Here is a 26781-nt window from a genome sequence, read left to right as displayed (position 1 = left end):
TTCCAGCAGGTGACTCCGTGGGTCTCTTGACACTTGTCGCCTGCTGGCACACACCTGAAGCTCCACACTCAGTACACCCGCGGCTCACGTTCTGTGAACGCAGCCATTTCCTGGCCCGGGGGCTGGCCGGCCTCTCGCCCCACACAACCGCCCCCTCCGGCCTTCAGCGGCCTCCGCCGACCCGGGCACCACAGCCCCGCGCGGCCCCCGGGACGAGCGGGCTCAGCGCGGCCGCCTTCCGGGTCACATCCGCGCTGGGCCCTCTCGGCTCCGCGGTCCGTGCTTCCGCCCGGAAGCACAGAGTCGCCCCCTTCCGGCGCGCTCCCGGCCCGCCCCGACGCCGGCGCTGACGGAAGCACGCCGGGGGTGACCTCACCCTCCAACATGGCGGCGGCGGTAGATTAGGGCCGCGGGTCGGAGCAGCCACCGCCGCTGGGGGACCCTGTCGGAAACACCTGCCGCCGCCGCCGCCTCTGTCATCTCTTCTGGGGCTGGGGCCAGGGCCAGGTGAGGGGAGCGGGTGTCCGGGCAGGAGGCGCTGGGTCCTCACCGGGCTCCTCAGGCGCCTTTCACAGGCTAGGAAGGTGCCCAGAGACGGTGCCGAGCCGCCGGCCCCCAGTGGTTCCGACGACGCGTGAGTGAGTGTCAGAGCGTGTGACAGTGACTGAGAGAGGGCGAGTGGGCGATGCTTCGGCCGAAGGTTCTCGAAGCTAAAGGGTCCCTTTCAGGAGAACCTGACGTGTCCAGCGGGGGACCCAGCGTGAACGCTTGTTGAGCGGGGCTTTCCGAGGGGCGCTCAGAGATGGGGGGCTCGGCCTCGCTCTGCAGCGCCCGAACCCACAGAGACTTTGACATGGGAAGCCCAGCCCCGTTTTTTTAGGACCAAGCTGAGAACGTGGAGTTCTTGACCCAAGAGAAGGTTTTCCTGCGATTCGTGTAGAACGAGCCCAGATGAGTGCTGTCAGCCCTCCTGGTCTTTCCTTCTTACAGATTGTTAGAATGCTTACCCTTTAGACACTGCTGTTTTGACACCCATTCCCCCCCCCCCAAAAAAAAAAATCTCTTATCTTTGGGGGCAATACAATTTACAGTTAGTTCTTCCTTCCTTTGATGTTTATCCTCTCATTATGCCAAGGAGATCCCACGTTGCTTTCCTTCAGAACAGACTGTGAAGGAAAACTAGACTTTTTGAGATAAAGCTGTAACCTAGGTTGAAAATGAGGCGATCTGGTCAGTTGTGCGCAGGCTTCTGACACTTTCTCTCTTAACCACTTCTGGCAATAGTGTTTGTTTATCCAAAATAGCTATCTCACGGTCTCTATTTATAAAGTTTAAAACTAAGCTGACAGCCCCTCTCCCCTCCCCCACCTCGTTTTTTTGGTTTTGTTTTGGTTTTTTGCTTTGCAAAGCAGTCTTTTTTGCGAAACTGTCAGTAAGATTTCCCCTGGAGATTTGGCAAAAACCAGAATGTTGATCTCTGCCCTGACTTGTGTGACCTTGGATGAGTTGCCACACCCTTCTAGTTGTTTTTTTTTTTTTTTTTCCACTCTCCCAGAAAATTAAGCAAATGTTTGTGTAGGTAGCGAACTGTTTCTACACATTGGATAAATGTGCATTACACTTGTGCACCCGCAAATTGAAAATATTTAAACCATTATGTAGTCTTCATTGACAACAGACTGGTAAGGGTCTTGAAAATCCTTTTATGCTTATTGGTCAGTTGCTATTCTCGGTGTTTTATTCACTGAGAATAAATTTATTGACAAATGTTCTTAAGGTGGACTATACCCCAATAGTTGAATTCAGTTGTAAGGTTGATTCCAATCCATTTTGTAAAGAAAAGATATGCTCATTAGCACATTGCTCAATATTTACTAAATAGCTTCTATACTAAATTGTTAGGACAAGTGATTTGCAACTGTTTTAAAAATATATTTCTCTTATGAACAATTTTAGACATACACATTTTAAACAACTGTGCCATCTTGCTTTTTATGGTTGTTTTTCAAACATTTTGATTTGTATCTTATTCCAAATAAATGGTCACCAAAAGTTCTTAATACTGGAAGGGATATTTTCAGAATAACTTTTTTAGTGAAATATAATTAACATCATACAACTCACCAGTTTAATAGTTTAATAGTTTTTAGGATGTTCATGGTGTGTACAACCATTACCACAATTTTCATCGTCCCAAAATGAAACCCTGTACCCATTAACAGTCATTCTTGATTCCTTCTTTTCCCTACCTCTCCTTTATCGGCAACCACTGATTTACTGTTGTTTCTAGTTACACTTCTGGACATTTAATATAAATGAAATTATACACTATGAAGTCTTTTGTGATTGGTTTCTCTTAGCATAATATTTTTAGGTTTCATGTCGTAGCGTGGACCAGTACTTCACTCCTTTTTTATAGTCACATAACATTCCATTGTATGGCTACACCACATTTTCCTTCTTCATCAGTTGATGGGCAGTTATTTCCACTATTTGACTGTTAGATATAATGCTGCTGTAGCTTTTCACATGCAAGTTTTTCCGTAGCTGTGTTCTCATTTCTGGCATATACCTAGGAAGTAGAGGAGAGTAACTGAATTTTATGTTTCCCCTTTTACAAGCTATCTACATGTATATGGGAACCTAATTAACATATTTGAAAGTCAGACTGTGTGGGGAGAGAATGAGGCAGTCCTCTGTAAGTACATTATCTGCTAATGTCAGCTGCTAAGTGAAAACATTTTTGGGCAGCTCAATGCAAGATAAAACTAGAGTGTTTAGGTTAAGCATGTTTCAATAGAAAAGGGATAGTGTATTCTAGAATTCTTCCTGTCTGCTGAGTTAAAAATGACACCTTGCTCAGTTGCATTTCTCACCTGGATGGGATGAATTTTTGCAACTTTCCAATTTTTATTAGGATATTTAATTTTACTTTTAGAGAAAGTCCTAGAATTCTCTACGATCTAATAAAGCATGGGTTATAATATAGTTATTCAACTTCATGTTAAATTGTGGAACTTCAAAAAAATTCCCTGCTCAACCCATGGGTTGAGTGTTGAGACTAGAGAGCTGGTAACCAGAAATCTTTGTTGATATTTAAAATTCTAGAGTTTTGGTTGTGATTGAATTATTTGCAGATTTTAACAGTTTAAAAACGAATTCTAAATCTGTTCAAGTCTCTTGCTGGAGTATTCAGTCAATTTTATTATATTACAATTTTTATTTATGGAAGGACGTGGCCTAAAAACAAGAGTTTCCTGAAATATTTTAACTAAAATATCAAATTATAATGGTTTGTTTCTTGGTTTTATGGAGTTAAGGAGTATAACATAGGTATGATATTCTAAGTTAATATGTCTGAGGTGGGTGGTAGAAATTTCTATTTTTAACAAGTATTCAAGATGACTAGTCAGACAAGTTTGTGAAACAGGTACAAAAAATTCCTGTTGCTGCAGATTTCCTTTCCATTCACAGGAATTTAATAATTGCTGCATACCTTCAGGTTATAGTTCATAAAATGTACTTAATTTCTGCTGTATAATCAGTGCTAGAGTACCAGCATTTGTACTGGTACTCATCATACAAATCTGTTGTTTTTTTTTTTTTAAGCAAACATTTAAAATGGAAACTTGCACATTTTAAAAATGCACTGTGTTGGTGAGGCAGAATTGGAGGGGACCTCAGCATTGTCCCCTGATTCCAGAAAAGCCCTAGGTGGTGGCCTCCAATCATATTTACTTTTTGGGGTTTTTTGGTTTGTTTTTCTATATTTATTTAAATATATATAGTTTTTTACATAGTTTTTCATTTTCGCATAGTATTTGATATCTCCTCTCAGGTGTAATCCCCATAAAATTCCCTCCACCAAGTTACCTGTGAACTGTCATCACAATCCCTTGTGCTGTTTTGATCCCGCTCTCTTCCCTTCCCCTCCTGAACGTCGATCATACTTACTTTTTGTCCTTCTGACCTTTTCCTCCCCTCCCTTCTCAAATTTGCTTCTTATAATACTCTTGATTTTCTGATACTTGAAAACCCATTCCTTCCCCCCTACATGTCTCCCTGCTGTTATTGGTGTTACTGTTTTTTACCTCTGCTTTCCTTCCCTCCCCCCCGGCACGTTACCTGGTATGCAGTAAATATGTGTTCAGTGAATGCAGTTAAGGGCTAAGAGTTCAGAACAGAAGAGGGTGTACTCACCCAAATGGTTGAGTTATTACTTAGCTGTATGATTTTGAGCAAATAAATTGTCTATTCTTGTTTCTCCATCAATAAAATTGAGATTACTACAACTTTTCCTTCTAGCATAGAGGATTGCTGTGACAATGTATGGAAAAGTGCTTCATAGATGGAACTCTCACACAGATACAATTTATTTATGGTATGTGTTAGAAATGCAAGCTCGGGCTGCTGTTTAAGACACTGCAGAATGTTGCAAAGGCAGTGAGTGCCCTCTCATCCCAGAATACCTTAGAATACATGGTAGTGCTCTGCACCTTCTCTTTACCATATTCCCAATGCTTAATTCTGGGATTTATGCGAATGAACTCTATCTATAATAGTGTTCCTGGAGTCTGTCTAGCTAACCACCTAAACACAGGCTTGCATGAGCTGCTTTGTTGCTGTGTAGCCAGTAGCACAAGCTAAATTAAAAGTTGGTTATTTTATATTGTAAGTGCGGTATGTGTAGATCTGGTATGTTTATAACTAGAATGCTCAATGCACATTTAAAGCCTAAAAACTATAAAGTTTGTATTATCTCCGATCACGTGAATCATTGAAAATGATTGAATGTAGTATTCAACCAGGATAGTCACCAAATATAGGGATATTAACAGCTGAGGGCTAACTGCAAATAGAATGGTGAGTGTGCAAGTTGGAAGATTATTAAATCCTTGCATTTATAGTTAGACAATTGAGATTTGTAAGAAAATTTGAAGACACTCAAAAAAAATTTGAATGCCCAGTGCCTTTTGGTATATGAATTTTTGATGAATACAAGAAATTTGAATGTCACAAAATTTGAGAACATCAAATTTTTATTTAAAGAATTATCAAAACACCAGACAGATTCTGAGACTTTAAAGATTAGGTTTCGTCACTGGTTTGCTGTATTCTCCCCCTTTCTTTTGGAACTTTACTTCATTTATTCCTTGCCCTCTATATTTATTTCTCTTTATTGGCTCTTCCTTCACTGAATGTAAACATGCTCAAGGACTCTTTCATTGTGTTTAAATATAAAACGGGTGCGCTCACAAACCTTTTTTGTCTCTCATTCTAGCCTCCATCTTTTCTTCTCTACAAGCCGTATTTTCTTTTACTCCACCCTTTCATTCCTCAACTTCCTGCCATCCGCCATGGCCCTGCCAGTCAAATAGAACTGTCCTGTCAGACATAAGACAGAACTTCAATGCCCAGATCCAGCTGACTCCTCGTTTGCATTCTTCTAGATGTGCTGTTAAATTGACTCTTTTATTCACTCTCCATATAGACTTGCCTCCCCTGACTTCTGTGAACACGCCCTTACCTGGTGTCCTGCATTCCTTTCTGATTGTTCCAATCCAGACCAAGAGGTTTTCTCTGCTGGCTTCTCATCTCTTGACCACCCCTAAAAATGTTTTTTTCCCCTGGTGTTTCTTTTTATTAACAAGTACTTCTGGGCATATTTTAAATATTTCTCTTTTAGAGAGAGATTGAAAATTTCTCTGGCTCCTATCCTGGTGGTGACGCTTGGGGTGGGTTGAGGAAACATTATTTTTCCGTTCCATCCCCACACTGGGTCACTGATAACAGAATATTTAAGATTTACCCTGCTTTATTTTCTGTACTTTGTATTCTGAAAATAGTGGTAACCACTCCTTTTGCATGTATGAAACAATATATTGAATATGGTTTTCAAGCTAAATTAATCCAAAATTTTGACACTGCATGCCCACTAGAGATCACCACTGGTCTTGGATTCTTTAGATAATTTTATTGACTCGCATTTTGCGGTATACAGTTCAGTATCTCTAGACCTCTTTCTGAGTTTAAGACCTATATGTCTAACTCCTTCTGTATACCCAGGTGGGCTTCCCAAAAGGTCATTTGAAGTCAGGATGTCTCCAAGGGAACTTGTTATCCCTCTTCCCCAAAGCATCTCTTCCTATAGTAGCCTAATTTGAGAAATATTAATAACAACCCTTTTCCATACAATGCCCTGATTACTCTGGTTGGGTCAGCTTACACATCTTTGAACTCTTAAGATTTTTCTTATCTGTCCCCTTCTCCTTTTTGGTGTTCCCGCCCTAATTTATGCCTTCATATTTTTATGGTTTAGGTGTTTCCAGTATTCCTCTAACCCTGTGTCCGGTGTCCAATCTCTACCATCCACACCACCTCCAGGATCGTTTTTCAGAATGCCGTCTGTTAATGAGCTTCTCTTGTTTGAGATCCTTTACGTCTCCTAGTGGTGTTCTAAAGTAGTTTTTAGCTGCTTTGCATCATGATCTAACTTAAGAATCTAATGAGAGAAATGAAATGATTTTTCTCTCCAGAAAAAATGTTTGTACACACGTCATTTGCATACAGTTTTAGGAGGTTCACTCATGGATGTGGCTGATATAATTCCTGGCTTATAGAAAAAAATTCAAGCTTCCTAGCAGCCTGTAGTGCACAAGGCACATCAAATGTATACTGCTGCTTACTCCGGCTGAGCCCCCTCCCCTGTATATCTTATGATTAGGCCATATCAGATTCCTTAGCTTTTGTGTTTTTTCATGCCGTTTCAAAACACATCTGTGCCTTTTCCTAGACTTATTTGCATCCCAAATTGTCCCTACCCTTGGCTGGTTCAGTGAATACCTACCTGCTCTTGTTCCAAAACTGGCTCAGATTTTTACTTTATGAAGTCTTTGCTGATTTCTACTTCCCTTTTCCCTTCCCTGGCGAGACTTGCCTGCTTCCTCTTTTGCGTTGCCTTCCCCCACTCTATGGATTCTGACTTGTATTGGAGAACTTGGTTGTTCTTATTTGTTTATATATTTTTTTTTTCCTCTGCTGTCTTTGTGCCTAGTGCCTCTGGAGTATACTTTTTCTCCTAAGAAATGTGTGTTGAATGAACACATGAAGTTATCAGAAGACATTGTCTTCTATTTCAGTGTAATAACTAGGTCTACACATGAACTTTGCAGAATTAGATTTTTTCTAAACTAAGTCCAGTGTAATAAAATTCACATGAAAATAGTGTGTTACAATTGTTGAAGAACTTCCTTAGAAATTTAAAGAAAATTAGATTCCAGTCTTGGCCCTTGTTCCAGTTAGGTCACATTGCAAACAACACAAAGTAATTCTAGCTTAAGCTGAAAAGGAACTTATGGGAAAGGCATTGGATAGCCCACAGAATAGCTGGAAAATTAGGTTAGGAAACAGGCAGGGTCCAAGGGAGACCTGACCGCAGCCTCATCCAGCGTCCGACCATAAGAATGGGACCATCTAGGATAGTGCTGCAGGAGCCACATCGCTGCCTCTGCTGAACTGATACCACCATCTTCTCCATGAATTATCTTTAAATGTCTTTCCGGTTCTAGTTCCTAGGTGGGAGCCTCTGACTTGGCCAAGCCAAGGTCCTACATCTATTTCTTAGGTACCAGGGAATTGGATAACAGGAGAGAAAATGTCTAACCTCTCTAAGCTTTTCCCTTGGGGGCTGGTGGATTTCTCTTTTTCTTTGTTTATTTTACCAATATTGACACAGTGTGGGATTCTCTGTAGAAAGGAAATTGGGTTTGGATGGCAGGCAAGCAAAATAAAAAGGCAGATTTTGTTATACCACTGCTTCTAGGTAATATCTGACCTGAGAAATAATATTAGAAATATGATCTGATATTAGAAATAATAGACCTCGGAATTCTTATTTTACCTCTGTGGGTTTCCCTTTCCTTATTTGTAAATTTAAAATACTGTTGTCTAACTATTAAGTGGCAATAATGTAAAAGTATATCAAATATTTTGAGTTTTTCAAGAGTAAAACACCTGGTAAGACTACAATGGTGTAACTTTCATTCCTGTGAGATAAGCTGTAACACTTTTTTCTTTTAATTGGAGGATAGTTTTGAAATACTTTTTTGAAGTTTATGTATGGGAACTTCTATTAAAGTTGAACAAGGTAGTCCAAAACCTATTGTTTGATTTATTGGATATTGTAATACAATTTGGTAACATTGCCCCTGAAGATAGAAACAGCAGAGACTTTTCACAGTTGATTTGTTTCGACAACCTAAGTAAATACTGCTATTAATAGCAACCATAAATACACTTTTAAAAAAGCATAGAACCATTCAAAGCAGGTTTTCATCTTTTTCTTTTAATCTTTATAGCGCCACTCTTATTTTGTGTATTTCAAATTCTGCAAGTGTTTTTTTTCCCCATTGTTAATCTTTCTAGGACATTATTCTTAGTTTGCTTATTATAGATCTTTTTTTCCTCTCAATTATCTGAACTACCTTTTACTGGCTATTTCTTGAGGTCTTAAAGAACTCCATATTGTTGTTTTCAATAGAAAAGAGTTATTTGCTAATTTCATAGTAAGATGTTTTATCTTATTTACCATTTGAAGCAACTGGTAAGATACATGGTAGGTAAAATAACTACTAAATTCCAGTCCAAAAAGTGGGAGTTGTATTGACTAGGGTGCATATTAGGATACCTAGTGAGATTCATACTAAAGTGGCTAAAATAACAGAGCAGAGGTGAGTGATCCAGGCTGGCAGGACAACTCTGTTCCACGTAATTATTTAAGGACCCAGGTTTCTTTGCTGCCCCCAGTAGTGGTGTACTTGTTTGCAGGTCAAAGCCTTCCATACTCATATTCTTAACCACAGAAAAGAGGAAAGAGGAAATTTATAAGAGACCCACAAATTGCACTTATAACTTCCCTTCATATTCCTCTCAGACTAATCATATGGTATGTTGAGCTGCGAAGGAGACTAGGAATGTGGTCTGCAGCTCTGGTCATGGACTGAGTTAATTAGATTTTATTAGGAAAAAAAAAATGAGAACATATACTGGTTTGGGAGTGGGGGCATAGCTAGTGTTTTTGCCATGTAGGTGAAAATAGAGAAACTAGGGAGTGATATAAAGGAAAATTTACTTTTGATCTGAAATCTAAATAAATTCCTTATAAGTAAATTGAAGTCACATTTTTAGATTTCAAATATTTATTTTGGCATTATTTGAATAATCGGAGTCAATGGGAATATGTACTGGCATGTAGTAAACTTTAAACTGAAAAAATACTTTTATGTTTTTAGGTTTTACACATCTGTAAATAGACTTTTTTGGAGCCCTGCCAGCCAACTCAATGGCGTCCTCTACTACTGTGCCTCTAGGATTTCACTATGAAACAAAGTATGTTGTTCTCAGCTACTTGGGACTCCTCTCTCAGGAGAAGCTGCAAGAGCAACACCCTTCCTCACCCCAAGGTATTATATTTGGCTTATACTGGTTTTATTAAGCAGTAACAATTACTTCATACATAAAAATACTTGTATCTAACTATTGAATATCTATGGTCACTAGATTAAATATTTGTAATATACTTTTAAAGAATAACCTCTTACCTAATCCCTTCCTGCCCCTTGACCTATTCCCAGAAGCAACTACTTTTCATGCTTTTTAAGAGCTTGATAATTTAAATAAATGCCATTGGTAAATGAATGTCATGAAAAAGTAAATGCCATACAGGTAAAAATGTACTAAATACATATAAACAGAAATCTACTTGTTTTAAAGAGATTTCATACTTACCAAGAGATACACTAGAATTGCATAATTATTTTAAAATGTATAATACAATTAGATTCTTTGAATTGCCTTTGTTCAAGGATATTAGATTTAAACAATGGATTAGCATAACTGATAGTTTTTAGCACAATTCTTTGTTTTGTGAAATTGTATATACTCTTCTTTAAGTAGTTTGTCAAAACAAGCTTAAAGTAGTTACTGGAGTCTTCATTAAGTTGTGACTTCATCATCTTAAATATTCTCATCATAGATTTCCACCTCAGCCATAGAGGTAGTTCTTATCTGCTGCTATTCTAGTTCCAGAAGAGATAGTGTTGTGAATTTGGAAATGATGGAATCATTAGCAGTTATGTTAGGAGGCAATGACAGAAGGTATCCTAACAATGCTCATTTAAATACTTATACAAATACTGGCATATTAGTGGGTGTGTTTAATTTTAAGATATACATCATTTTAAGTACCCCAATGTAGGTTGCCATTTAAACAGATTACATCAAAATGACTTTAAAAACTTAAGTCATTTGTGTTACCAAATATTTAATTATCTCACTTAATCTTACCAAACTCACGTAGCAACTCTTACTATTGTCTTTTAATATTTATCATTTATACACAATTTTGCATAGTTGTAATCAATTATTTGTGGATTTTTTTACTCATTTTTTTTTGAACCTTTTTTACATATTTCTGTACTGTCTGTGCTTTCCTCCATTATTGTATTACTTACCTTTGTAAATGTCTTTTAATTTCTTTTATTAGTAGTACTGCTATATAATTTTTAGTTTACCATAAAAGGCTTTCACCTAAGCCACTAACACCAGTGGCAGGGCTTTAATTGAAAAGTTAAGACAGAATCATAATCAAAGGTTATTGTAAGAAATTTTAATTTAAAATGTTATTAATACACATTTAGCAATTTTGATACAGGGTCACGGCTTTTTTTCTTTTAAAGATGGATCTGGTGACTGGAATTCCATGTCATCTTTCTAGCATAAATCACATCTATTACCTATCGTTTTCAATATATGTTTACTTAAGATTGAGTAGGAACATCAAAATGCTTGTAAAATAGTGATTAAAGAGTAGTTGCAGATTTTTATGATTTCCCCCAATCTCCTACAGCTGTTCTCTCACCCATTTTGATAAAATCTTTTTTTTTTTTTTTTTTAGTAAGGTAGCTTTAAAGCAGCTTCTCAAAGCATTTAATCCAGCTCTCATAGAAGTATCACATCTAAAAAAATAAAGAAGTATCAAGTCTCCTTGCATAATAATATTTCAATGATGCCTATAATTTTAAATTATGTAATTTCAATGACAAAGACACCTTTCATAAAACGACTGGGAGATTGGGAGAAAAATAACTGTGTCTTGATAAGCACAAAAACTGGTGCAAGTACACTGTAAAGAAGTCCGTTAGCTGCATGTGTGCAGCTTCCTGTGAGTGCACTTGGCATGTTCCAGATGCAGGCTGCCAGAGGCCACTTCATTCAACACATCATTTCAGGGGAGGTTGGTTAAGGGTGTTTCTACTGGGCCTTCCTGGTGGCACAAAGGTTAAAGTCTCAGCGCTATCAAGGTATCGCCAGTCACTGCAGCATGAGTTTGATACCCGACCAGGGAGCTGAGCTACATGGCGCAGCAGACCCCTCCTGTCTCGCCCACTCCTCCCCTCAGCAGTGTATTTCAGTAGATCCTCCTGTTCTGCTCTGTCTCTGGTGATTGCTCTCACTGCCATCCCCCAGCACCTCTGGCCTGTACCCCAGCTCTTACATGCATAAATAAATAAAATAAATTTTTTAAAAAAAGTGTTTCTACCATACATTGCCTTTTTTTAGTTTTTTACTAAATCATCTAGAATCATACAATGGAATCAAAAAGAGCAATTTTTTTTTTTAAAGATTTATTTATTTATTTTTTTATTTATACAAGCACTGGGTATAGTCAGAAGCGCGGGAGGGTAAGAGAATTCACCAGAGCCAGAGCGGGGAGCAGAACAGGCAGACTGATGAAATACACTGCTGAGGGGAGCAGCGGGCAGCAGGAGAGGTCTGCGCGCCATGTGGGACCCTCCTCTGGGGGCCAGGGAGCAGCTGGGGATCGAACCGGCGCTGCAGAGGCCGTGGGCAGATTCGCAACCCAGCGCTCAACCTCTGCGCCACCGGGGAGGCCCAAGAGCAATAATATTTTTATGAGAAACTTGTAATTTAAAATAAATGTGACCTATAGATTGTCATACCATCTATTATGTATTTTTAAGTTTTCATATATTGTCTTAAAATTAGCTATAACATCTGATATCCTGGATTCCAGGTATTTATCCTCAGCATCTACCATATTAGACTTACAGGGAGTCCACTTGTTATAGGGCAAGTTGAAGGGCACCCTGGGACACCCCTTACTTTAATTGCCTTCATGACTAACTATAGAAATGACTAAATGTTAGAAGACAGTTAGGCCTCTGGTTTGTCATACTCACCAAGGACATACAGGGATGCTTGGGGTTCATAGCAAGCTAGTGTTCTCAACAATCCAGCCCTCAAGACTAGATGCAGTACGGTTCATATAGTTTATCTCATGTGGCACTCAATAAGGTTATTACCAGCAGAATCACAATTAGCAGGATGAGGCCATTCTGCGTGTGAATCTCAGCCATCCACCTCAGGGCCCCAGATTCAGTCAAGTGAGTAAATCCCAGATGGAGGACAAGTAGGTATTTTTTCAGACAGCGACTTAGTTTCCTTTCTTTAGCATGTATAGGTTATTCTACATAACCAATAGTATTCCTCCAACTCAATAGGAGGTTTGACTGTCATACATATCCTTCCCTAATAGGCCAATATGTGGCCCAAGACCACTCTGTTACCCATTATAATGCAAGCAAAAGCACTCAGACATGCTTTCTTCAAGATTTATGCCATTTCATTGACTGTTGTAGCTAGAGTTAAGGATAGATTCCTGGTTATTATCTGGGGCCATAAACTCCAATACCAGATATTAGTACTTGATCTGCTGTATAGTAGTAGCAGGAGTCAGTGTATCCTGCCTTCTTTGCCTGAGGAGCCAACAGAATGTAGCCCAAGGGTGGTGTCATTGACTCTTAGGAATACTGTCCAGAAAAGGGTTGGCAAACAGTAGGCCTTGTAGTTTTAGGTTTAATTCATTAAGGAACATCTACAAGTCTGCAGCAAAAGCCAGTTCCCGAAGCTAGTCATTATTTGATAATATTGGTTGAATGTTCTTTTTCAGAAAAATTTCAGTTTCATTCTTGAGTTCAAAAGTTGCAATAAAACCTTACCACTTTTTAGCCATTAAATTCCTGTGTGATAAGTGTATCAGGATATTCAACTTCTTTTTCTGACAAAAGTTCTTGGAACTGACAGTGATTAAGTTTATGATAGTAAATGTTTACTGTTGAAACTCCAGGTTCATTAACACACAGTAGATCCAAGTATCTTCACAGTACCTACTGATGAATACTATTATGAATAAGCCACCAATTTAAGTTACTTATCCTTTTACAGTCTTTAAATTTGTCCAACTAATAAAGTTTTTTTCTAGTGTACACATATTTTTGCCACCATCACTAACACATCTTAGATTCTACTTCAGGTTATAGTAAATTAGTGCTTTCTCAATGTCTTTGAAAATATTCTCACCTGTAATTATTTTGTGCAGACTGTGCCAATTCTTCAGTCACTTCAAACTCGGCATTGACTCCTTGAATAAACAACAGCTGAGCAGTTTCAGACATCTGTCATTGAATCAAGAGCCAAGGAAAACCACTCAAAATTGTTTGCTTTGTATTTCATTTGACTATTGATATTCTTCCCATTGTCCTCAACTCACTGAGCACCTGTTCTCTCCAAAAGACTAATAATCTTAAACATTTATTTTTTTCTGGACACATTTCTTCAGTTACTGCAATTGAATATGATTTAAGTAACTCAGCATCAATAAATGGCTTTCCAGGTGAATGATAGAGCCATTTAGAAACTTACTTGGTTGCAGCCTCATTTTCATTTTTTATTTTTATGAAGAAATTCTACGATGAGATGTTTCATTTTAAATTTTCCAATTTTTCTGACTATTGCTTTCCTGTGATTTTTTGAATATTGTGATGAGTGCTTTATAGTGTGGTAATGTTAATGTATATTGTGTTCTGAGAACACAACTATAATGTCACTGCGTGATAAACACATACTTTGCCATCTAATTTGATAATAAAATAATCTGTACTCCATTGTACCTTAAAAAGCAGGATATTAAAAAAAAGGATATTCAAAGTCCACTTTTCTTGTTTTGACATAATGTGTATACATAGGGAAATAAAAGTTGTGGTATGGCAGTATGTGTGGTAGTTGAAGTGTTGTGTAGCTGTGGTTACATCTCTACAGTTTGTAGTGTGCTGAGCAGCAGTGTGAAGCCCTGAGAGTGCCACACACAGTCTGCCACTGATGCTGCCATTGCAGCTCACATCAGCCTAAGATCATCTGTGAATGAATGAGAGTGGCTGTTGGCACTGAATTTCCTATATTTAATGTCACAAAAAACTTTTTTTTTTTTTGAAATTTACATTTCAAAAATATAGAAACCATTCTTAGGTCAGGGACTGTATAAAAACATGTAGTGGGACAAATTTTACCCAAGGATCAGAGTTTCCTGACCCCTGATATGGAATATCAGCGTAAGAAACATTTATTACTTTTCGCCTCATCATTTTTTTTTAAAGATTTATTTTTTTAATTTATGCATTACACCTCTGGGGTGTAGGCCAGAGGATTGAAGGTTGAGAGGATTCACCAGAGACAGAGTGGGGAGCAGAACAGGCAGATCAACTGAAATACACTGCTGAGGGGAGCAGCGGGCGAGACAGGAGAGGTCTGTTGCGCCATGTGGGTCAGCTCCCTGGCCAGGATTAAACTCATGCTGCAGTGGCTGGCAAAAGCTTCTGAGGGCTGAGATTTTAACCCCTGCACCACCAGGGAGGCCCCTTTCTCATCATTATTGAGAAACATATTCCATTATACACAAAACTAAATGCTATTTCTTTTTGGTATTACTACAAAATCTGTCTCTTTGTCCCTCTAATCTGTAATCATATTTTTTATGAAAATATTTTATATTGGTAACATATATTTGAAAATGTTTAGGAAAGTGAAAAAAATTAAAAAATAAGAAAAAATCCTGTCACTAAAATTATGAAGTGTTAATATTATTTCAAAACATTTTTTATCAGTCCATATAAATTTGAATTTATGGTTTACAAAAATAGGATCCTATATATGCCATTTTGTAATGTTTTAAAAATTAATAATGTATTTGATCGCCTGTCCATGTCAATAAATAAATATCTACAGTCTCCTACTCTAGGACATTTAGTACAGTTAACTAGTATTTACTGGTAAAAGTTCATCAGCCTTCTTTGGAGTAGGTACATAATAATCCTTCAACTACTCTACAAATTCCTTAAAACTTTTATTTCTAGTTTCATTTACTTTTCCAAAACCTTTTCCTTACTAGTTAGAGCCTGGTAGGTTTAGAAAAACACTGTTTAGTGGAACTTTTCATAATGATGATAATGTTATTATCTGTCCAGTATTGCAATCACAAGTCACACATGGCAATTGATTTCTTGAAGTGTGACTCTGGTGTGATAGAGGCACTGAATTTTTAAGATAGCTGCATATTAATTGGCTGGTAGGTGCAATATTAAATACATAAGTAGGCTAGTAGGTACAATATTAAATACACAAGTCTAGAAGTCAGTTTTATTTTTATCTTCTTCTGTAAGCCAATCCCTATTTTCATAGTAATTTGTTAACAATACTACCTGCTACCCAGCCTTGAAACATAAGTTATATGTTTAGCTCTTATCTCTGCTTTCTGCCTTCTTTCTTTGTTTTTGTTTTTTAAGATTTTACTTTTCTGCATGCAAGAACTGGGGTACAGGCCAGAGGTCCGGCAGTGGGGGTGAGAGGATTCACCAGAGTCAGAGTGGGGACCAGAACAGGCAGATTGACTGAAATACACTGTTGAGGGGAGCAGTGGGCAAGTCAGGAGAGGTCTGTGCTATGTGGGTTGTTCCCTGGCCGGGGATCAAACTCGTGCTGCAGTGGCTGTGGTTAGCTTCATAGGTTGTGTCTTAACCCCTTGCACCACCAGGAAGCCCCTGCCTTCTTTCATTGTCAGCTATTACCAGTTGCCCCAATATTGTGACTATTCTCTCATATTTTTATAGACCCTTTCTCATTATTGCAAATGTGTCCTAATTCTTCTTCACTTTATGTCTTTTCCATCATACATTTTGCATGCTACTACACAAAGATTGTGCTTCCTAGCATTGCTTCTTTTTTTATTTTATTTTTTTTAAGATTTACTTATTTATGCATACAAGAACTGGGGTACGGGCCAGAGGTGTGGGGGTTGAGAGGATTCACCAGAGGCAGAGTGGAGAACAGAACAGGCAGATTGACTGAAATACACTGCTGAGGGGAGCAGCAAGCAAGACAGGAGAGATCTGCCGTGCCATGTCGGTAGCTCCCGGGCCAGGGATCGAACTCACGCTGCAGTGGCTGTGGGAAGCTTCATAGGTTGCGTCTTAATCCCTTGCGCCACCAGGGAAGTCCCTAGCATTGCTTCTTGCTTTGAGAACCCCCAGTTGATCCCTTTTCCCTAAGGCTGCACTACTAAACTTTAATACATTTTCATGATCTGGTCCCATTGCCTGTTGTGTCCTTTTTTTTTTTTTAAAGATTTATTTATGCCTACAAGAGCTGGGGTACAGGCCAGAGATGTGGGAGGGATGAGAGGATTCACCAGAGACACAGTGGGGAGCAGGCAGACTGACTGAAATACACTGCTGAGGGGAGCAGCGGGCAACACAGGAGAGGTCTACTGCGCCATGTGGTTTCTCCCCGGCCGGCCAGGGATTGAACTCGTGCCGCAGAGGCTGTGGATTGCTTCGTAGTGCAGTGCTTAACTCCTTGCACCACCAGGGAGGCCACCTATTGTGTCTTATCTGTTTTGCTTTGAACTTTAAACAAACCATGCTTATTCCTATCTGTATCTTTTTTCTTTCAAGTTGAACTACTACAGAATGGTAGACTTTTGGTAGTCTATCGTTGGTTGTAGTGATTACTGCTTCATTGGTAGTGACTGCTAAGGCTTACCCATATCTAATTCTTCCATCCTTCCTGGGCCTATGGTAAAATTGCATTTAGGCAGGGCCATGTGACTGTTCAGTCTTAGCCAATGAAATATGAGTGGATGTGATTTGTTGTACTTAGAGGTGGTAGCCAGTATGCTTTCTCCCTGTGTGTGTGTGTGGATATGCAGGGGAGGGACATATGTTCCTTATGCCATAGTTACAATAAGACATGACTATGTCTTGACTATGTGGAGCAGTCTCCTGCCTGCAGCATGTTAGATTTGTACATCAGGGGGAAGTGCACCTTTGAGTTTACTTGCTGAAATTTCTGGCTTTATTTGTTATTGCAGCATAGACTAACCTTTTCTAATTAACATATATCACAAATAGACATGGTAGGGTGACCAACTTTGCCCAGAGCAGCCTCATTAAGATGTCAGATAAAAAGTTGACTCTTAAATTTAGACTATTGATCTATTTGAATTAATTTTTGTAGTGGTGGGAAGGGTCCAGGTTCATTCTGATGATAGGAATATCCAGTTGTCCCAGCACCATTTATTGAAAAGGCTTTTTGCCCCATTGAATGGCACTGGTACTTTTTTAAAAAAGTCAATTAACCTTAAATATGTGGATTTATTTCTGGTCTTTCCATTAGATTCCATTGATCTGTATGTTTGTTCTTATATTATCACCACACTATCTCTATTACTGTAGCTTTCTAGTAAGTTTTGAAATTGTGAAGTATGAGCCTGTGAGTCTTCCAGCTTGGTTCTTTTTCAAAATTGCTGTGACAGTTCTCTGTCTCTTATAATTCTGTTATGATTTTTTTATTTTCCTTTTCTGGAAAAAAGGTAGTTGGAATTTTGATAAGGGTTTACATGGACTCTGTAGATCAATTTGGGGAGTAGTGCCATCTCAAATCAACTTTCCAAGACAGACTCTTATAACCCCATCCCAAATGGTGATTTAGAATCCATTAGCTGGAGGTGTGTACTGTTCATGTTTATGTCAGTCTGCCGGGAATGCCAGATGTTTGGTTCTCATCACTATGAAACCAGACTTTGAGTGAGTGCATGATAGATTTTCCATGCATTCATCTTCTTCAAATCTCTCCTCCCTCAAATGTGTCTCCCAGTCTGCAGGATACAGGGTAGGGGTGGGAGGTGGGGTTGGTAACGTTAGAACTTGAAAGCTGTCACTGTGATTGACTATTTTGGAATTTGTTGTTTTTAAATCTCTCTTACTGGTATCATTTGGGATATTTTTCTTTGCTAGTGAATGAATAATTGACACATTTGTTGGCTGTTCAGTACATGGTTTGAATTTGATTATAATTACTTGGATTGTCAGGACTAATTGCCTATGTTCTTATTAAAACAAAGATCATGGAGCCCTATTTCAGACCTGCTGAAGAAGTGGTGCATCCCAAAACCTGGGGGTCTGTATTTTTAATATACTTTCTAGGTTCTGCAGCTTGAGGAACCATAGATTTAGAAAGCAGTGTGTTCTAGAAGATTTAGCCCAATACTATTGTTCTAAACTTGTTGATCCAGTATTCACATTGCAAGCCCTTGAGTCTATTTCAGGACCAGAATATAACCATTGCTAACTTTTTATTGGACCCTGAGATGGGTGAAATTTAGTGTGTTAAAAGTCTGTTTATCTTTAAAATAGTTCTCTCTGGGTTTGTAGTGTAGGATTTAGCCTGCATTGGTGCTACTGCATATCTCTATGCTTTTGAAACTCTGGGTGGAGTGTTGTATAAATGAAAACCACTGAGTCTGTCTATATCATTGATTAGCTAAATAAATAGCCTTTTGTGTTCTGACAGCAGTAGACTTTTTCTGGTTAAGGTTTTCCACATGGCTTATTATCAAGTATGACAACTTGTCGTGTGTAATCAGCATCACATTAGTCTCATGAGAATAGATAATTCTTTAATCAGCTGCTTTTCTTTAATCTGGCGAGGTGAGGCATATGGTGACCAAGCCATTATTTTCATGTACTTTGTGTCATGGTGGTGATAATGGTGGTGGTGTGAATGAGTGTGGGAGTGCATTTATTTTAGGTATGTAGATTTTTCAAAAAGAGGCAGATGGTAGATAAAACATTCATGTATTCCTGTGTTTCACTGTACATCAAAAATTATAATCATGTTCTAGAATTCAGTAATACTTTTACTCACCAGAAAATCTGCTTTTTAAATTGTTTCTGTGTGATTTCTCTGAGCCTGGGCAATTCATTGAAATCCCATATTCATATAATGAGGGAGGATCACCCTGTGATAAAGATTCAAAAGAATTATTTTTTTCCTCCATAACTAGAAACTACTATTTTCTTTTATGTAGAACATTCTTCTATAAAAGGTACTTTTTTCACTTAGAACTGTATATCATAGGGCACAGAGAAATACAGTAGAAGTTACAGTGTTTGGTTTCAGAACACTGTCTCTTAATATAATTCTGGATAAAAGGTAAAGTAATGGCAATAAAGTACCAATGTTAAAAAAATAGTTAACTGGGCCTCCCTGGTGGCACAGGGGTTAAAGTCTCAGCGCTATCAAGCTGTTGCCAGCCACTGCACCAGGAGTTCCATCCTCAACCAGGGAGCTGACCCACATGGTTCAACAGACCTCTCCTATCCCCCCTCACCCCCGGTGCTCCCCTCAGCAGTGTATTGCAGTAGATTCACTTGTTCTGCTCTCCACTCTGTTTCTGGTGGATCTTCTCATCCCTCAAACCTCTGGCCTGCACCCCAGTTCTTGTATGCATAAATAAGTAAAATAAATCTTAAAAAAATAATTAACACTGGGCCTCCCTGGTGGCACAAGGGGTTAAGCACTGCACTATGAAGCAATCTACAGCCTCTGCAGCATGAGTTCGATCCCCAGCCAGCCAGGGAGCAACCACATGGCGCAGCAGACCTTTCCCGTTTCACCCGCTGCTCCCCTCAGCAGTGTATTTCAGCCAGTCTGCCTGTTCTGTTTCCCACTCTATCTCTGGTGAATCCTCTTAGCCCCTGCACCTCTGGCCTGTACCCCAGCTCTTGTATGCATAAATAAACAAATCTTAAAAAAAAAACAACAACCCAGTCCCCAAAAGACAAATACTGTATAATTCCACTTACATAAAGTACTTAGAGGATTCAGAATCATAGACTGAAATTAGAATGGTGTTTACCAGGGACTAGAAGGAGGGAACGGGGAGTTACTGTTCCATAGCTATAGAATTTCAGCTTCACACAATGAAGAGAGTTCTAGAGGTGGATATTGGGATGGTTGTACAACCTTTTGAATGCGTTTGATACCACTGAACTCCATACTTTAAAATGGTAAATTTCATGTTGTTAACCACAGTTCACAAATTGAGGAAGAAAAGCCTATCTGTAAAGTTAGACTTTTATGCTTTATGAGAATATATAAAGATGAATCTTCTTCCTAGGATACATTATCTTCACATTTTGCATAATAGATTGTGTCTGTTTAATGAAGCAGTTTAAAGTTTTTAGATATGTCGTTTCATATAAGGCATTTATGTAGGCAGAAATGATAAGTGAAATGTCATTAAACAAAATAAAGGTTTATCATGACATTGAGGGTATCCTTTGTGTTAAACTTCACTGGGAAATAGGATTATATATTTTCCACAAAAATTATTTTAAGGATGTGGATTTTATCTTGGCTAGTCTCAGCTCAGAAGGTGTTTCATCAATGATGTAAAATTTTTTTTAAAAATTATTTAAAAAAAAAGGTATTTCATGAGGCCTAAGGGAAAATTCTTTTTGTCAACTTTAAAAGTTGAAAACTGGTCAGAGAATCTGTGATATATAGAAACATTTAACCTTTTACTTTTCAAAGGTATTTTATTTTTTATTTTTAAATTATGGTTTTAGGAGGTTTTTTTTTAAGATTTATTTATATGTACAAGTACTGGGGTATAGGCCAGAGGTTTGGGGGGGCGGTGAGAGGAGTCACCAGAGACAGAATGGGGAACAGAACAGGCAGATTGACTGAAATACACTGCTGAGGGGAGCAGCGGGCGAGACAGGAGAGGACTGCTGTGCCTTGTGGGTAGCTCCCTGCCCTGCTGGGAATCGAACTCTTGCTGCAGTGACTGCGGATAGCTTCATAGATTGTGTCTTAACCTCTTGTGTTACCAGGGAGGCCCCTCAAAGGTATTTTAAAGGCCCATAGATAATCAAGTTTCTTGGCTTAAAGAAGTTAACCTTTGAATTCAGAATTATATGCTTGCAAAAATTGAAGACAAAAACAGCTCCCTTTGTTTTTAAAATGTGTCAGTGGCAGAAAACAGTGACATGAACAGCTGGAAAAGTACTGGATGTGTATCTGTAAATATATTCTGAATGGGAAGGGTGAGGGATGTCATATTTGGATTCAGTTTTTCCGATGACATGATGAAGCTCTACTCCAGTATCTCAGGCAGGAGAGATTAGTAAATTGTCAAGTATCTAGCCTGATTTTCTCCTTCAGATTCTTCTTTGTTCTCCTTTCTATGCTAGAGACCAAGACTCGCCTATTCCTCTTACTGCACGAGAACAGCTTGTGCCCAGTGCCTTTAGTGTATTCATAGTTTTCTTTGAAGGGTGTCTTTTTTGGATCGTAATAAGCCTTCTTTTGGGCTGCAGATTTCATGAAGAACTGAAGGTAAGGCCACGGATTTCAGTGTCCGAAGATACCACTGATCTACCCACCTGTCAGGTTTCCTTTACTTTTTAAGTATGTCCAAAATAATTCTGAGATATTTTCTTCCTGGCCATTGAATCAAGATGAGATGGGTACAGTCAGAATTCATGGCTTGTTTTCAGACTGACCTGAGTGCTACTCAGTGAGCTTCTCCACAGTAGTTATTGTAACCTTCCCAAGCCTCAGTATCCTCATCTTTAAATGGAAATGTCATTTCATCCCTGAAGATGTTGACATGAACATTAAATAAAGTAACACATATGAAAGACATGTTTAGCACAGCACCTGTTAAAAGACAGGAGACTTGTAAATGCTTGCTTTCTTCCTGCCCCACTAGATTTCCCCATATATGAATTGCTTGAGGAATTGGACAAATTTTATTCATTTTTGTGCTAGTTAGATGCTTAGCACAATAGCCAAAAATAGCAGGTATGCAGTAAATGTTTTCTTCAGTGATTGAGTGAATAAATAGATCTGCAAATTGGTGGTCTAAACTGTATTCTTTCTCCTTTTGTTGGGATTCTTGCAAAGAGGCGGATAGCTGATGGCAGGGCCTTTCCCCTACACCTAGGTAGGGACTTCATTGTCACTTGCAACCATTTATTTACCTCAATACTTTGGCTGAATTGAAAACTTTTCTTTATCTACAGTTTGGTTAGTAAGTATCTGATTTAACAACTTCTGAGTTAGCCCTCCCTGAGGGTAAGTCTCAGTGCTATCACTGGTAGGACCTGAGTTCAATCTCTGGCCAGGGAGCTAACCCACATGGCGCAGCAGACCTCTCCTGTCTTGCCTGCTCTTCCCTTAGCACTGTATTTCAGTAAACCTTCCTGTTCTGCTCCCCACTCTGACTCTGGTAAATCCTTTCATACCCCTGCCCTGCCACCTCTGGCCTACACCCCAGTTCTACACACAAGAAACCAACAACTTCTGAGTGTTAAGATAAGCTTGTATGTAAGCTTATTGTATTCAGTTTTCATAAATGATTTTTAAGAATACAAGAAGAAATGAAACATTCCTAGAATGGCCCATTATCCTGACGTCCTTCAGCTAAAAGTTAAACTATATTATTGGTGTAATTGCAACTCTGACTTATGTCCCAGGAATCTGATTTTTGCTGAGTGTTTCCATTGGTTTGACTCATTTAAACAAAATTTATTGTTAAAATAGAAGTCTTTTTCTGGGCCTCCCATGGTGGCGCAGGCAGTTGAGCTCCGCACTGTGAAGCTGTCTGCAGCCTCTACAGCACCGGTTCGATCTCAGCCAACCGATGAGGGTCCCACATGGCGCAGCAGACCTTTCCTGTTGTACCCGCTGCTCCCCTTGGCAGTGTATTTCATCAGTCTGACTGTTCTGTTCCCCGCTCTGTCTCTGGTGAATCCTCTCACCCTCACGTGGATCTGGCCTGTACCCCGATTCTTGAATAAATAAATAAATCTTTAAAAAAAAATAGAAGTCTTTTTCTATAGTGCTGAAATAATCCAAAACAAGAAAAATGTATTCACTTAAGAAAGTGTGTTTTCACAGTGTAGTAAGACCTTAAATTTACTATGTAAGCTTTTTAAAGGATATATGCTGTTACACCCCCAAATCTGCCAACTTTTAACCTTCATGAGAACTTTAATTTTTTTAAAAGATTTTATTTATTTTTGCATAGGCCAGAGGTAGGGGGAATGAAAGGATTCACCAGAGAGAGTGGGGAACAGAACAGGCAGATTGACTGAAATACACTGCTGAGGGGAGCAGCGGGCGAGACAGGAGAGGTCTGCTGTGCCATGTGGGTTTCTCCCTGGCCGGCTGGGGAGCCAACTCATGCTGCAGAGGCTGTGGATTGCTTCATAGTGCTGTGCTTAACCCCTTGTGCCACCAGGGAGGCCCCAAACTAACTCTTGACTTATTTCCCTGTAACTTTTTAGGGCTGATTAATAACCATTGCATATTGTCAGATTGCCCAATAACAAAAGCATAGTACTTTATTATTCAAAGAGTGTGATTTTATGTAGAAGGCCAGGAAGGGAAAGGAGAATTAGCTGAAAATTAATAAAGTTTTAAAACCAACGGCTCATGAAGGTCCTTGAGAGAATCGTGATTGCCTTCTTGGTGAACCTTCTGGGATGAGGGGCCATTATTTTATTTAAGTTCTCTAAGGGACCATAATCCAAAAAATGTTCTAAGAATGTCTGTGATTAGGAGATTATTGTTTTAGAGAAGTCCTTGACTTTTGGGTGTTTGATTTTAGATAGCCAGCACTTTCAAGCAGGAGAGGCCATGTAGTATAGTGGTGGAGAGCCCACACCTTGAAACTAGAATGCTTGGGATTGTTTCTGAGCTCCGCCACTTCTGTCTAGGCGTCCTCAGTCAGTTCCCTTCCCTGTGTCTCAAATTTTTTTTTTAAAGATATTTATTTATTTATTTATTTATACAAGCACTGGGTACAATCAGAAGCGCGGGAGGGTGAGAGAATTCAGAGCCAGAGCGGGGAGCAGAGCAGGCAGAAGGACCGAAGTACACTGCTGAGGGGAGCAGCAGGTGGCAGGAGAGGTCTGCGTGCCATGCGGGACCCTCCTCTGTTGGCCGGGGAGCAACCGGGGATCGAACCGGCGCTGCAGAGGCCGCGGGCAGCTTCGCAACCCAGCGCTCAACCGCTGCACCACCGGGGAGGCCCTGTGTCTCAATTTTTTGATCTACAAAGTAGGAATAATAGTATCTCTCAAAGAGGATCATTAGGAGGATTTAATAAATACAAACCATACACAAAGTACATTTGGCACTGAGTATTGACCATTATGCATCTGTACCACTAAACTGACTTGTTATTTGAATTTGAACTGTCATGTGTGAAACCATGAGGATAATTTCCTTCAAGCTTCAGCAGTATCTTCCTTTTGTATATTAGTGCCTGCACAGTTATCTTACTTGCAGTTATTCCTTTATTTCTTAAATTAGTGGAAAAATTGAAGTGTCAGTAATAAGGATGACACTGATGGTGAGCATAACTCTTATAAATCTAATATGACTAAGACAAATCTTTATGCCCAAAGTAGTGAACAATTACCTTCAGTTGTATGCTTTGTGGATTATAATTAACTTATTATTATTATTTTTAAGATTTATTTATTTACTACTTATACAAGCACTGGGTACAGTCAGAAGCGTGGGAGGGTGAGAGAATTCACCAGAGCCAGAGCAGGGAGCAGAACAGACAGACTGACAAAGTACACTGCGGGGGGCAGTGGGCGGCAGGAGAGGTCTGCGCACCATGTAGGACCCTCACCCGGTGGCCGGGATTGAACCAGCACTGCAGAGGCTGCGGGCAGCTTCGCAACCCAGCACTCAACCGCTGCACCACCAGGGAGGACCTTATTATTAATTGCAAATATTAATTACTCAGATATGAAAAAATTAAACTCACAAAACATGCATAAAATACTAGAGCTATTTCATTTACAAATGTGCCCTTCAACAGATGAATAGATAGAGAAGTTGTAGAATATATACTCAATGGATTACTACACAGCTGTGAAGAAAGATGAAATGTGGCATTTGGGACAAAGTGGATGGGCCTCTAGGTGATTATGTTGAATGAAATAAGTCAAAAGGTGAAAGATATAAATTGGTTTCACTCATCTGTGCAAAGACTCCAAACATGCATATAAAGAAGAGTAGGAATAAATCTTGAACTCAATAAAAAGAATATAATGGTTATCAGAGAGAATGGGAGAGGAAGGAAGGAGTAGGGGAGACAGATGGGGTATGGGCACAGCTGGTTTGGTAGAAGGTGAAGAAAACAATTGTGCCCAGAAGTGAGATGCAATTAGGGATCTGTATAATTTAAATGGGGGGTGGGGTGGGGTGGGGTGGGAAGAGTGTGGTGGCAATGGCAGGGTTGGGCACCTTTCACCACCACCAAAATGGCAATGACACAAAATTCTTCTATTTGGCTCTATTGTATTCAGTTTTCATAAATAGTTTTTAAGAATACAAGGAGATGCTCTCATGCGTGTTAATACCGTCTTTCCCCAATCTCTTTTGAATTGATGTGTTTCTAAAGGTTCTGCTCTTTCCTCCATCCCTGTAAAAACAACTCAAAGGGGAGATGTATTCTTTTATTACCATATTTTTCTCTCAATTAGATAGGCCCACATGCTTCTAAGACCAAAAAAAAAAAAAAAAAAATACATTGCAAAAACTTAACCTTCTATCTCCCTAGCCTTAATGTTTTGGCATTGTTTTCTTAGTAGTTAAATACCACCATACTCTAGTAGCTTCTCTCTCCCTCTTTTAATCGTAAACTTATTTGTTGGTTTCAGGGGTTCAACCAGATGTAGCTTCTCAATCTCTGGGTCAAGAAGTTTTATTAAAAGTTAAAACTGAAATAGAAGAAGAGCTAAAATCCTTGGACAAAGAAATTTCTGAAGGTCTGTTTATTCTTATTTTCTTAGTTAAAGTAAAATTATGTTTGTGTGTGATTTACTGTTGGTTAAGGTATCCTTTTTCCTGGGATATTTATTTGTGAAGTTTCCCAACTACATCCAACAGTTAATATAGCATTAAGTATAGAGTAAATGATCATGTCATGGTACTTTTTACTGATTTATATTCGGTATCTTTATAATTAATAGCAACATTAAAGGGGAAAAAGTAATCTGCTTTTGTTTTTGCATGCATATATGCTATAGATAGCTGTAATGTTAATGTACATGTAATTTATTCTCTTGTATCTTTTTTTGAAATTCCATAACATTGGTTTATAATCCTGAATATGATTTAGGGATATAGATTCACATTATGTGTGTTATCAGTGTACATGTAATTTTATAGCCACATATTTTTTTCACTTAACATTGTACCTCAAAACTTTAAATAATATATTGTGCTAACTGCATAAAATCCCATCATAAATATTCACTCAAACATTCCCTTATTGAGGAGAACATTTAGGTTATTGTTTTGCCTCCCATAAAGTAGCACTGCATTGAACAACTTGTCCAATGTTTTTTTTACAGCTTTATAGAGATGTATTTCTCATGTCTTAAAGTTTGCCCATTTAAAGTGCATAGCTTTTGGGCCTCCCCCGGTGGCCCAGCGGTTGAGCAACACGGGGAGGCCCTTGAATAGAAATTTTAAAATAATATAGAAAATACTTTT

The 26781-nt window shown here is 38.9% G+C and overlaps 1 protein-coding gene across 1 annotated transcript; it reads left to right on the top strand.

Annotated features, from left to right (window-relative positions):
* Positions 1–375: 375 nt before the first annotated feature.
* On the top strand, positions 376–26080 carry LOC119254082 (bcl-2-like protein 13; the record flags this gene model as incomplete). Its single annotated transcript, XM_037521248.2, has 3 exons — positions 376–507; positions 9291–9461; positions 25944–26080. Coding segments are annotated over exons 2-3 (258 nt in total), but the record flags the coding sequence as incomplete, so codon positions are not given.
* Positions 26081–26781: the final 701 nt, after the last annotated feature.

This window comes from Talpa occidentalis, unplaced genomic scaffold, assembly GCF_014898055.3.
Source record: "Talpa occidentalis isolate TD23 unplaced genomic scaffold, MPIMG_talOcc4v2.1 talOcc4.287, whole genome shotgun sequence".
Taxonomy (NCBI): domain Eukaryota; kingdom Metazoa; phylum Chordata; class Mammalia; order Eulipotyphla; family Talpidae; genus Talpa; species Talpa occidentalis.
Note: the sequence above shows the minus strand (reverse complement) of the source record. Positions and strands in the feature narration are given on the sequence as shown.